Source organism: Phyllostomus hastatus, unplaced genomic scaffold, assembly GCF_019186645.2.
Source record: "Phyllostomus hastatus isolate PE091 unplaced genomic scaffold, TTU_PhHast_1.1 phas_scaffold_78, whole genome shotgun sequence".
Classification (NCBI taxonomy): domain Eukaryota; kingdom Metazoa; phylum Chordata; class Mammalia; order Chiroptera; family Phyllostomidae; genus Phyllostomus; species Phyllostomus hastatus.
The window spans coordinates 44,581,623-44,596,014 of NW_025334041.1; the positions used below are offsets into that span (position 1 = coordinate 44,581,623).

Here is a 14,392-nt window from a genome sequence, read left to right on the forward strand (position 1 = left end):
GTGTGTGTGTAGTGGTATCTAATATTATTTTCTAATTTGTGGCTTTAATTTGTATTTCCATAATGGCTTATTATGTTGCTTGGACTTATTTGCCAATTATATATCTTCTTAGGTGAAGTTTCTATTCAAAATTTTTTGCCCATTAAAAAAAATCAGGTTGTTTTTCTTTCTATTATTGTTAAAACAGCTCTTTGTGTATTATGGATACAAATCCCTTATCAATATGTTTTGTAAATACATTTTCTCAGTCTCTCCTTGTTTTTTCATCTCCTTAGCACTGTCATTTTGAAGAGTTTTGAATTTTGAGGAAATCCAATTCGTCATTTTATGGTTTATGTGTTTCATATCTTACTTAAGAAATCTTCACCAAACTCAAGGTCACAGATTTTTCCCCTATATTTTCTTGTAGAATTTTTATAGTTCTAGCTATCCCATTTGCATGTTTTATCTATTTCAAGTTATTATGTATGGTGTGAAGTAAGCATTGATGTTCTTTGGTGCAGGGTGAGGGGGGTACTATGGATATCCAATTGTTCCAGCAATATTTGTTGGGAAATGTATCCTTTTCACATTGAACTATTATGGCACCTTTCTCAAAAATCAATTAACCAAATATGCATAGGTCTATTTCTATATTCTTTATTCTGTCCCATTGATTTATATATCAATTTTTAAATTATATTATTATAGCTTTACTATAAGTCTTAAAGTGACGTAGTATAAGTCCCCCAAATTAGTTCCTTTTTTTTTAAAGATTTATTTATTTTTTTTAGAGAGGGAAGGGAGGGAGAGAGAGAGAGAGAGAGAGAGAGAGGAACATCAATGTGCGGTTGCTGGGGTTATGGCCTGCAACCCAGGCATGTACCCTGGCTGGGAATCGAACCTGGGACACTTTGGTTCCCAGCCTGTGCTCAATCCACTGAGCTACACCAGCCAGGGCTAATTAGTTCCTTTTTAAAAAACTGTTTTGGCTTCCCTGGCTGGTGTGGCTCAGTGGATTGAGTGTCAGCCTGTTAACCAAAGGGTCGCTGATTTGATTCCCAGTCAGGGCACAGGCATGAGTTGTGGGCCAGGTCCCCTGTTGCGGATGCACAAGAGGCAACTACACATTGATGTTCCTCCCTCTCTCTTTCTTCTTCTCCTCCCTCTCTCTAAAAATAAATAAATAAAATCTTTAAAAAAAAGAAATTGTTTTGGCTATAGTAGGTATTTTACATATCCTATATATTTTAGAAGCAGTTTAACAATTTCTATTTTTAAAAAAGGCTGCTGGAATTTTGAGAAATGAATTAATATACCCGTGTGGGGTGACATTTCATCTTAACATTGAGTCTTATTTTCTCTGAATATGGTATTTCTCACACTTATTTAGGTCTTCTTCAATTTCTCGCAACAATGTTTTATAGCTTTCTGAAAACAGGTCTTGTATATATTTTATTAAATTTATCCTTAAATATTCCACATTTTGTATATTATCATATATGGTATTAGTTTTAAATTTCAATTTGCAAATGCCACTGTTGTCCTTCAAAATGCACTTGATTTTTGTTATTGACTTTGTATCTTGTAACATTGTGAAATTTTTATTAATTCAGTAGCTTGTATAACATTCCTTAAAATTTTCCACTTAGATGATAATGTTGTATGCAAATAAAGATAATTTTATTTCTTCCTTTCTCATTGTGTGGGTTATCTTTTTATTTTGTTGATGTTTTCCTTTGTTGTGCAAAACCTTTTTAGTTTGATACAGTCCCATTTGTTCATTTTTTTCCTTTGTTTCCCTTGCCTGGGGAGATATTATCTAATAAAAATTTTCTACAAGCAATAGCCGAGATTTTGCTGCCTATGTTTTCTTCTAGGATTTTTATGGTTTTAGGTCTAACATTTAATTCTTTGATCCATTGTGAATTTCTTCTTGTGTGTGGTGTAAGAAGGCGGTCTAGTTTCATTTTTCTGCATGTATCTGTCCAATTTTCCCAACACCATTTATTGAATAAACTACTTTAGTCCATTACATTCCCTCCTCTGTCTAGTACTGCTTGACTATAAAGGCATAGATTTATTTCTGGGCTCTCTATTCTATTCCATTGATCTATGTGTCTGTTTTTATGCCAGTACCAGGCTGTTTTGATTACTATGATCTTGTAGTATTCACCAATGCATCTAGTAAGTGGTTAGTATCCAAAATTTATAACATACTTACAAAACTCAACACCAAAAAACCCAAACAACCCAATTAAATAATGGGCAAAGGAGTAGAAATTTATCCAAAGAGGACATACAGATGGACAGTAGACACATGAAAAGATGCTCAATGTCACTAATCATTAGAAAAAATGCAAATTAAAACCACAATGAGATACCATCTCACACCTGTTAAAATGGCTATCATCAATAAATCAACAAACAACAAGTGCTGGTGAGGATGGAAACAAAGGGGAACACGTTTGCACTGTTGGTAGGAACACAGATTGGTGTAGTCACTGTGGAAAGCAGTGTGGAGATATCTCAAGCAATTTAAAATGGATCTGCCTTTTGATCCAGTGAACCCACTTCTGGAAATAGATCTTAAGGACCCCAAACACTAATTTGAAAGAATATAAACACCCCTCTGTTCATTGCAGTGTTATTTACAATCATCAAGATATGGAAGCAGCCCAAATGCCCATCAACAGATGAGTTGATAAAACAACTATGGGACATTTACACAATGGCATTCTACTTGGCCATAAAAAAGAAAATTTTACCCTTTAGAACATTATGGATGGACCTGGAGAACGTTATGCTAAGGGAAATAAGCCACTCAGAGAAAAACAAATACCACATGATTTCACTTGTATGTGGAATCTAATGAACAAACTGAACTAACAAGCAAACAAGAACAGACTCATAGATGGACAGCAGATGGCAGCTAGTGAGCTAGTGGGGGTGGGGAGAGTAGGGGGTGAAGGGATTGAGCAAAAAAAAAAAAGGGCAACAGTTGGTGATTGCTGGAGAGAGAGGGGTATATGGAGACTAAATGGTAATGGAAAAAATACAATAAAGATTAAATTTAAAAAATTTACTTCTTCCTTTCTTGTAGATGACTTTTATTTCTTTTTATTGCCTTACTGCCTGTGTAGGACATCCATCCAATACCATGCAGAATAAAAGTGGTGAGAGTGAACATCCTTGTCTTGTTCCAGAACCTAAGTAGGAAAGTATTCAGTCTTTTATAGTTAAGGAAGGTATTAAGTGTAAGTTTTTCACAGATGCTGGTAGTAGGTGAAGGAAGTTCCCTTCTTTTCCAAGTTGTGCAGTTTGTTTGTTTTTTTTTTAATCAGGAATAGGTATTGAATTTTGCTCAATGATTTTAAAAAATCCATTGAGGTGATTATATTTTTCAACAAATGATGCTGGACCAATTAGATATACTTATGCAAAACACCTCAAGCCATACTCTGCATCCCTCACAAAAATTTACTAGAATTGAGGCATAGACCTAAATGTAAAAGTGAAGTTTAAAATGGCATTTAGGAGAAAACCTTTGCTTGGTTTAGAGAAAGTTTTGATTTTTTTGAGACAGGACACAAAATCACAAATCATAAAAGAAAAAATAGGTAAATTGGACTTTTATAAAATTTAAAAAATTTGCTCTTCAGAAGACAGTGTTGAGAAACTAAAAACAATAGACAAGTCACAGGTAGGAAGAAAATATGTGGAAATAATGTATGGGACAAAAGACTGGTATTAAGAATATATATAAAAATCTCATAACGCAATAATAAGAAATCAAAGAGACCAATAGAAAAATGTACAAAAGCTGTGAACAGATACTTCACCAAAGAAGATATATAAATGTCAAATAAGAATGTGAAAATATGCTCACTTCAAAGTAATTGAGGAAATGCAAATCAAAATCACAGTGACATACAACTACACATCTACTAGAGTGGTTTTAAAACACATGACAAAACCAAGTGTTTGTGAGGATATGGAGTAACTGGAACCCTCCCATATTGCTAGTGGGAATGCAAATAGCTTCTTAGGAAGTAGTTTAGTTATTTCTTATGAACATTTATGAAATGACCCAGCCATCCTGCTCATATGTATTTTTTTCAAGGTAAATGAAAGCATATATCCATTCAAAACTGTACACAAATGTTTATATTGGCTTTACTCATATTCACCAAAAACTGGAAACAACCCAAATATCAACTTGTGGAGGTATAAACAAATTATGGTACATTATTAAAATGAAATTCAATTCAGATATGAAAAGGAACAAACTACTGATACATACAGCCACATGGATGAATCTCAGATACATTATACTAAGTCAAACGGCTATGTACCATATGATTACATTTATATGGGTTTTTAGAAAACGCAAAAGTGTAAGGACAGATAATAGGTCAGTGGTTGCCAAGGCTCTGGGTTTTGGAAGAGAAGGACTGACTACAGAAGGCATAATGGAACTTTGGAAATGATGGAAAAGTTCTACATTTTGATTGTCATGGTGGTTATATGTTTGTATACATTTCCTATAATTCACAGAGCTGTACACCTAAAAAGGGTGAATTTTACTATATGTAAATTAAACCCCAATATATTTAACTTTAAAACAAAACAAAGCAAACAAGAAGAACTAATTCTACACAAAGTGTTCATTAAAACTGCAGACTATCAAACTAAAAAAAAAATCCCAGAATAACCAAAGAGAAAAAACAGATTCTCTACAAAGGAACTAAATTAAATAAAAGACTTCTCATTAGCAAAAACTGTACTTGCAAGTATTGAGAGACAGTAAATGTCAGCTTAATTATTATTTAAAAGTGAAGGTAAAATAGAGACATTTTCAGACCAAGTCTGAATGAATTACTCAAAGACTCGTTGAATATACATAATGGATATACTTCAGTAAAAAATAAAATTGAATCTAGAGGAAAGTGGTGATAGGTAAACATTGTTAATCTTTAAAAAAGACTGAATAAAAATAGTGACACCAATAAAAATAACTACTTGAGTGGCTTCAAAAACAAGGTGGAACTAAAATACACAACACAATAAATTACATGGAAAGTGGAAGGGAAAAGATGGATGTTAAAAAATTCTGTTGTTTGAAAGAATGAATATATTGATTGATTATACTTCTGCTAAGTCAAGTGAATATGCTATAATTTTAAGGATAATGATTAGAATAAAAGAAAATAGCCTTCCAAATTACTATAGAGGAAAATGCTGAGTAAAGAAAAACAGACAAAAAGAAGATGTGAATGGAGAAAAAAAATAAACAACAAAAAGGAAAATTAGTAGAACAAAACAAGATGGTAAGAATAAGTATAAATGTAAAAGTAATTTTAAAAAATGTAAATAGATTACATTTATTCATTGAGGCAGATTCTCAAATTGGATTTAAAATATCGAGTTGCATTCTGTTTATAAGGGGCAAGTCCCAAATATAATGTCACAAGTTTGAAATGAAAGAATGAAAGTATTATTTAATATTAGGTAATAATATACATCAAGACAGAACACAATACTCGAGAGAAAGAGGGTCATTATTTAATGACAAAAGAGTTATCAGGAAGCAATAATAATATTAAATCCATATATAAGTAACAACATAGACTCAAAATATATAGAATGTAAATGTGATTTCTACTCAAAGGACACATCAATGCTACTACTGTGTGAATGGTTTAAACGCTATTGCTAACTTGTAGAAATAAAATGAAGCATTAACACTATAAGAACTGTAGTCTAAAATAAGCTTTGAAATTTTTTCTGTAAGTAAACTCTGTGGTTGCAATAACTACTACCTAAAACACACACATGCACACACAAATACATATAGCTTTAATGTATAAACCACTCACATCCCTGTAACTCAAGAATCTTCTTGAGATGTTTGTAACCTAGGTAACATCTCAAGGTATTTAAAGTGGAAAGATTTGACTAAATAACATACTTTTTCCTGTTTATCATATTGCATGGAAACAAACACATAAATGTCAAATGGGACTACCTACCTATTCATTAAATACTTCCTAGTACTCTTAGTAGTTTAGATTATTAAGTTTATTAAGATTTCATAAGAAGTTGTAAGAGCTTCTTTCACTTAAGCTGAATTCCATAATCCTTTAAGTTAGTTTTCTGAAAACTCTCTCATGCCCTCTGCTGTCCATTTATTGAATATAAATTATTAAAGTAAAATATTCATGAGTATTTACATATAGATGCTAAGAAATCCTCCTGTTTCATTATTTGAGTACCTCTTAGGAAGCAAAATATGCTAAGAAGTGCTTTAAGTATTTTAAATTATGAATATAAAATGTTTATTATTGAAAACATACAAAAATGAAGAAGTAATTCATTATCTCATTTCTTAGACATAACCATTGTTATCAAGTCATGTATTTTCCTCTGTGATTGTTTCTATGGAATATATTTTTAAATATAATTTTATGTTAAAATTACTATTATCATGATTACAGAATTGGGACCATACTAGACATACAATTTGGCGTTCAATTTAGCCTTCCTTTTTGCCTAATATTACGGAAAGCAGGAGATTCTTCTATCCCTGTGTAGATGGGGTATGTCACCCTCTTGGTGTAGCTATATTGCACACCAATGAACACCAAGAGAGTAACACACCCCATCTTCACAGGGATAGAAGAAGCTCCTGCTCCCAGACCTAGCATTACATATTCCTTCATTTGGTTGTTTATCTGTATCCTTTATTATATCCTCTGATAAACTGGTAAGTGTAAGTTAAATGTTTCCCTGAGTTCTGTGAGCCATTCTAGCAAATTAATCAAACTTGAGGAGGGCTTCTTTTTGGCCGGAACTGCCATCTTCCAGTAATTTGCCAAAATGACTAACACAAAGGGAAAGAGGAGAGGTATCCATTACATGTTCTCTAGGCCTTTTAGAAAACATCGACTTGTTCCTTTGGCAACATACATGCGAATCTACAAGAAAGGTGATATTGTAGATATCAAGGGAATGGGTGCTGTTCAGAAAGGAATGCCCCACAAATGTTACCATGGCAAAACTAGAAGAATCTACAATGTCACCCAGCATGTGGTGGGCATTATTGTAAACAAACAAGTTAAGGGCAGGATTCTTGCCAAGAGAATTTATGTACAAATTAAGCATATTAAGGACTCGAAGAGTTGAGATAGCTTCTTGAAACGTGTGATGGAAAATGATCAGAAAAAGAAGGAAGCCAAAGAGAACAGTACCTGGGTTCAGCTGAAGCGTCAGACTGCTCCAGCCAGAGAAGCACACTTTGTGAGAATGAATGGAAAGGAGCCTGAGCTGTTGGAACACATTCTGTAAGAATTCATGGCATGATAAATGAAAAAGACTTCCATACTGATTAAAAAAAAAAAACCTGAGGAGGGGATCATGGGATTCTCCAATCTGTAGCCAAATAAGATAGACATTATAGGTAACCAGAGGACCTACTATTTGTGGTCGGCATCTGAAGTAAGTGCAAGCAATCTTGGGGGACTGAGCCCTTAACCTGTGGGATCTGACATTATCTCTAGGTAGAGAGTGTCATAGTTGAGTTAAATTGCAGGACACCCAGCTGATGTTGCAGAGAATTGCTTGTTATAGGCAGAAGCCCCACACATTAGGTAACCAGAAGTGTCAGAAGTGAAGTGTTGTGAATGTGGTAGTAATGAGTGTGGTAGTAGTAAAGGTGACACACACAGAAGAACTGTATTTCCCTTTAAAATATTATGGGAAAATTCCTGTATCTTTGAATAGTCTTCAAAATATAACTTTAAATTGTTGCATAATATTCCAGATGTATACTAATTTATGTAACACCCTCCTATTTTTAATATTGAAGTTGCTTCAGTTCTTTAGTATCATAAGTAACCCTGTAAAACAAAATTCCTTGAACATAAGTTTTTTTAATATACCTAATTTATGCTCACATTAAATTCTAAAAAGTATAATTTCGACTTCCAGCAAGATGGAGGCATAGGTGGACGCACCGTACCTCCACGCACAACCAAGATTAGAGCAACAACAATTTAGAGGCAGAATACCACCCAGAACTGATAGAGAATTTATCTGAATGGTAGTTGGACAGCCAAGAAGTTGAAGTAGACCCATTCATCCAGACTGGTAGGAGGCACAGAGAGGAGGAGCTGGCACAGGTCGTGGCACGCAGAGATGGGGAGAACTGGGCGCATAAGCAACCGGGAGCACAGAAGCCTTCCGGGACATGCAAGACTGCAGCAGGTGGACCCTGAGTACCCAAGCAGCGGCTGGTGGACCCAGTGAGGCGGCATTGTAGCCCAGGGCAGAGCACGCAACCCAGGATCCCAGAATGGGTACTGAGGCCCTAGGTGAGCGGAGCTACTGCCATTGTTCCCCCGCCCCCCGCCCCCGCCCCCACATACAACGTCACAATCTAGTGACTGGGGTGCTCAGCCCTGGTGAAGACCTAAGGCTCCACCCCTCACCATAACAGGAGCGACCAGACCACAAAGAGAGAGAGAGAGAGAGAGAGAGAGACATGTCTCCAACAGAAGAACAGATCAATCCCTCAGGACTCATCCTTTTGAGCGACCAAGAAATAGCCAATCTATCAGATGCACAGTTCAAAACACTGGTTATCAGGAAGCTCATGGAATTGGTTGATTTTGGGCGCAAATTACATGAAAAAATGCAGGTTACCATAAAAGAGATGAAGGAAGATGCACAGAGAGCCAATAATGAAGGGAAGGAAACTGGGACTCAAAACAATAGAGTGGACCAGAAGGAAGAAAAAAACAACCCAACAGGAAAGAATGAAGAAATAAGAATTCAAAAAAACAAGAAGCTTAGGAACCTCCAGGATATCTTTAAATGTTCCAACATCCGAATTATAGGGGTGCCAGAAAGGGAAGAGGAATAGCAACAGATTGAACATGTATTTGAACAAATAATAAAGGAGAACTTCCCCATTCTGGCAAAGGAAATAGACTTCTAGGAAGTCCAGGAAGCTCAGAGAATCCCAAAGAAGTTGGACCCAAGAAGAAACACACCAAGGCACATCATAATTACATTAGCCAAGGTAAAAATGAAGGAGAGAATCCTAGAAGCAGCAAGAGATAAGGGGACAGTAACTTACAAAGGAGTTCCCATCAGACTGTCAGCTGATTTCTCAAAAGAGACCTTACAGGCAAGAAGGGGCTGCAAAGAAATATTCCAAGTCATAAAAGACAAGGACCTACATCCCAGATTGCTCTATCCAGCAAAGCTTTCATTTAGAATGGAAGGGCAGATAAAGTGCTTCTCAGATAAGGTCAAGTTAAAGGAGTTCATCATCACCAAGCCCTTATTTTATGAAATGTTAAAGGGACTTATCTAAGAAAAGAAGATCAAGAAAAAACATGTATAGTGAAAGGACAGCAAACTCACAATTATTAACAACCATACCTAATGCAAAACCAAAAGAAACTAAGCAAACAACTAGAACAGAAACAGAACCACAGAAATGAAATCACATGGAGGGTTAGCAACAGGGGAGTGGGAGGAGGAGAGAGGGGGAAAAGGTACAGAGAATAAGTAGCATAGAATGTAGGTTGAAAATAGATAGGGGGAGGGTAAGAATAGTATGGGAAATGTAGAAGCTAAAGAACTTATAAGTATGACACATGGACATGACTAATGGGGGGATATGGGTGGGAGAGGGTGTACAGGGTGGAGGGGAATGAAGGGGGGAAAATGGGACAACTGTAATAGCATAATCAATAAAATATATTTAAAAAAAAGAAAAAAGAGTATAATTTCCAAGTCATGGATACACATATTTTTAAGGCACTTTATGCATATTGGTAAACTGGTCACTGGAAAGTTTGTAATAACTGACACTTCCATCAACTCTATATGTTCATGACCACAGGAATGGCTTTTTAAAAAGTGAAGATGTAAAAATATCTTACAAGTACACTTGAAATAAGGGGGAAAACTTATATATGATTCTCCATTCATTTGATGAATAATTTTTTCTTCAAAGGTGTCAGGAAGATAGGACCTTTTGGTAGAGTGGGAAGAGGGCCAGACCTTTTAACTGTTTAATCTTAAATTTTCTGAATTTGTTTCCTCATCTATAATGTGAGGACAATAATGCTTGTCATGCTAAACACAGTGTTTTGTGATGATATGTGTAAACATGCTCTGAAAAATGTCATACGGATGGAAAGTAGTATATTTATTAGTCATTATTGACATGTGGACAGATTTGATACATAAATCATTAAACTTTCTAAAATATCAGTAACTTTTTAATATCTTAAACCTAATTATCAATAGTTTTCTCCATTTTCAAACTCATATGATCAGAAAAGTAATTTTTCAGCCAATTATCTTTAGTTTTATTGTATTTACTTCAAAATAATAAAACAATCATTTGGTCATACAGACAACTACAGGTCAGTTGCAAATTCCATTTACTTGGTTTGTTTTAGAAAAGAAATTACCATAGAAACAAAAATATCTATTAGAAATTTCTATTTATCTAAAAATATTTGGTATGTGTACAACAAATCTGAGTGCATTCTCAACTTGCTTAAACCAACGCCTTTTTCAAATTGTTTTCCAAAGTTATTCCCATGGATTTTCATTAAAAAGACAGTTTGAAGATCAGTCTGAATAATTATGAGCAAATGAAACAAAAGCCAAGAACAGAACTTGGTGAACCTAAAAGGTAACACCTATTGTGAGCCTTCATTAGGAGTAAGAATAAGGAGGGAGGAAAGACTATGGCAGAAAGGAGGAAAGAATAACTTAAAACACTAAATTTTAAAAAAGGTAATGGGTAGCAAAGAACTCTGTGACTTGTGCCTATAAGGAATTTAGCCCACCTCATTAGGACTCTAGTTTGTCTCTATCACTATAGCTCCCAGGTATTCTGGTTATTGCATTTAGCAAGAGCTCAGTCTTTAAGGGATCCAGTTTCTGCACTTGCATTTTATTAAATGTCATTGTTTGCACTGTGTATTTGATGAGAACGTAGAGAATAATTTGTAGGAGGAGGAGGTTGTGCCAAATGGGAAATATAAGCAGCAAAGAAGGAAAAATATTTCCTTTTTCATTTTTTATGTGAGATGACTTTATTTTTTTAAAGATTTTATTTATTTATTTTTAGAGAGGGAAGGGAGGGAGAAGGAGAGAGAGAGAGAAACATCAATATGCGGTTGCTGGGGGCTGTGGCGTGCAACCCAGGAATGTGTCCTGACTGGAAATCGAACCTGCGATCCTTTGGTTCACAGCCCGCGCTCAATCCACTGAGCTACGCCAGCCAGGGCCTCATTTTTTAAAATTACCCACAGAATAATAAAAGGTAAAAGAGACCTTATAGAGTCATTCAGTACAACCTCCCTTCATCTTAAGTTTGAAGAAATAGGTCCAGCCCTGGCTGGTGTGGCTCAGTGGATTGAGTGCAGGCCTGTGAACCAAAAAGGGTCGCTGGTTCAATTCTCCGACACGGCAATGCCTGGGTTTCGGGGCAGGTACCCAGTAGGGGAAGCGCGAGAGGCAACCAAACATTGAAATATTGATGTTTCTCTCCCTCCCTCCCTTCCCCTCTCTCTAAAAGTAAGTAAATAAAATCTTTTAAAAAAGAAAGAAATAGGTCCAGGTGACACAGATAAACCAGTGGCAGAGCCAGGAAAATCATCAGTCCCATGTTCTCCTCATTGTACTATGATGACTCTTTTTTTTGTACCTTATTTTAGTCCTAAAACCAAGGATCGTTTGTCAACAAAGAGAACGATGCTACTGCCAACACAAGTCCTGATCGTTCAGATTTTTCTCGGTAACTTAGAATCAATGTTATCCCTAAAATAAAAATACAGTACTTTTTATATTGCAGTTCCGTGGCCTGTGCTCTGGGTTCACATCCATTACCTCATTTGATCCTTGCAAAAACCTTTGAGGCAAGTCAAGGAAGGTATTATTGACCTCCTTTTAAGAGCGAGCAATTAAAACACAGGGACGTCCAATGACTGGCTTAAGATCGTTTAGTATCAGAAGGAGGCAGGACTCTAACTCTATTCCAATGTAGTCTGTTAAAGAGGAAGTTTCCACACAGTACCAATCTAGCTTTTTATCCTCTTGCCAAGGGATTCTCCATGCCTTGGAGAACTTACTAAAGTTTGGACCTAACCACCCACTGAAGGCACTCCTAGTTTGCATCTATTTCTCACCTCTCACCTTTAAAACCGCAGTTTCTTACTCCTTCCCTTGGTACTGATCCTCACTTAAGGTCCTGTGTTTTCTCTGTGGGTTACCGCCTCCAGCGTCTCACTCAACAGCTCCACCCTCCCCAATGAAGTAGCGTCCTCGGTATCCAAGGGAACTACACAGCCTTGCCCACCTTGCCCCTTCCACGCTTTCCATTGGCCAGCTGAATTCACGTGTAGATTTTTCTTTCCGCCCTTTCAATGACTAATGAGGAGAAGGACGCGCGCCTTTCTAGCACAATCTAAAACCAGCTCCTACTCTTGCACCCTGCGCATTGCTTCCTGGGATATGTAGTTTATGAGCAGCCCGGAACCCTTTGCAGTAGGGCTATCTTTAGAACTAGCTATCCCGTCTGCCCTTGCGAAAGGGAAGGTGGTAAGACTAGAAGTCTGGATCAGGTTGGACACTTAGAGCTTTGAAATTAACACTAGCTGTTGAATGAAACGTGTACCGATTGAGGGGTAAACTGCCCCGAACACAGTGAGCAGTCTTATTCTACTTCAGCAACCCCTCGCAAACATCGCCCTTTTGACTTGAGCCGGAGCAGTGCCGAGTGGTCTGTCAGGTGATCTGCTGCTGGCCAGAGGGGCGCGTCATGTTCGCCTCCCGCTCGGGCTGGGGGCTCGGTCACCTGCGAGTGTGGGCCGGTGAGGCCGTGGGGCCCAGGGCGTGTGGGGCTGGTCAAGCCCGACCCTATGGCTCAGGTGGGGGCAAGCGCCCTCTCGGGTCCGAGCCCCAGGACTCTCCGCCGGGCCCCGCGGGCGAGACTCTGAGGGAGTGGGCGCTGCCGGTGAGCCCATTTGGACGGCTGCGGGCGCGGCTTCCGTGCCACCTGGCAGTGAGGCCACTGGATCCACTCACCTACCCGGATGCCGACCGAGTGCTAGTGGCGGTGAGCGGAGCGGAGGGCGGGGCGCAGGCCCTGGCCGGCCTGCAGGTGAAGTACGACGAGGCGCTGCAGGAGGTGGCCATTGAGACTGACACCCTTGACCCCCAGGCGTCCGTGGAGGTGCAGGCGCCCCTGAAGTTTGGCAAGTGAAGTGAAGTTAAAATGGGTTTGGGTCCCAGGCCGACGTGCAGTTTCAGATGATCCCTTTGGATCTAACTTTCTAATTTACAGTTTTTGCCTTCAAAGCTGCCGCTTTTTTTCTGTTCTGCTTTGAGTTTCTCAGTTGTAGTTACAAACTCATTTCCCAGTCACAGAAATTTTACAAATCGAATGGAAACATGATTTGGAATAATATACCTCAAATAACATTTATGTTCTCCTTTGGCACTTTGTTCTTATTTATGTCACTGCATCTTGTCAATAGAAAAGTGATTTATTTTTCAGGCTTGACTTTTTTTGATAATCCCTTCACTAGAATGGCAGTCCATCCACATTTCCCCTTGCTTACAGCCTGGAGTTTGTCCCCAAACTGCCCAGTCTGTTGGATGTTCCATTTCTAATCTGGGCCAAGTGTTCGATTTCAAGTAAGCACCCAGTTTCTTACTTATATGTGTCCATTCATTTGGCCTAAGTAAATTTACACGTGTACCACGTTTTGAAGAAAAACACAGAGTAAGACTGCCTGGGAAACTGCGATTGATAATGCCTACAAGATATGTTTCCTAGGTGGTTGGGTTGGATGTCATTTCTCAAATGCAAACCAACACTTTCCTAGGAAAGTCTCCCCAAGTTCTTCCTGAGACTGAAGGATGATACTACTGATGATCATACCAGCAACTGACACTTACAAAGTAACCTTTTCTAATTTTTACAGTTGCATTTATAAGGTAGATAATTTTGTCATTATTTCAGGTAAGGACATTGAGATACAGCAAGTTTCATGAACTACGTATGTATTTATTGTGGGTGGGTAAATAGAAAAGAAAATCTATGTCATCATGAAATTAATATTCTGGTGAGGTTAGATCAAGAAATATACCTGTTCACTCTCAGATAAAAAGTGGTGGAACTGGGATTTGAACTGACTGGAGTCTGCTGAACCAGTATGCTTTATTGGTTCTCAACTTCTAACCAACTTAGATGAATGAGACCCTTGACCTCAAAATGTAACAGGCAGGGGTGAAGAGGATGATTTCCAATATATTATTGTAATACAAAATAGACTTGCTTATTTAAATAGAGATACACAAAATTTTATGGCAATAAGAT

General features: G+C 37.5%; 1 protein-coding gene and 1 pseudogene across 1 annotated transcript in view; both read left to right on the forward strand.

Moving 5' to 3' along the window:
• The first annotated feature begins 6,840 nt into the window (after positions 1 to 6,840).
• On the forward strand, positions 6,841 to 7,341 carry LOC123811866 (annotated as a pseudogene).
• Positions 7,342 to 12,596: 5,255 nt separating this feature from the next.
• FAM185A (family with sequence similarity 185 member A) overlaps positions 12,597 to 14,392 on the forward strand; it is a 65,036-nt gene continuing 63,240 nt past the window's right edge. Inside the window, exon 1 of the mRNA XM_045828411.1 lies at positions 12,597 to 13,265. Coding sequence (XP_045684367.1) covers positions 12,830 to 13,265 — 436 coding nt within the window. The 5' untranslated portion in view covers positions 12,597 to 12,829. The remainder of the gene's footprint in view (positions 13,266 to 14,392) is intronic.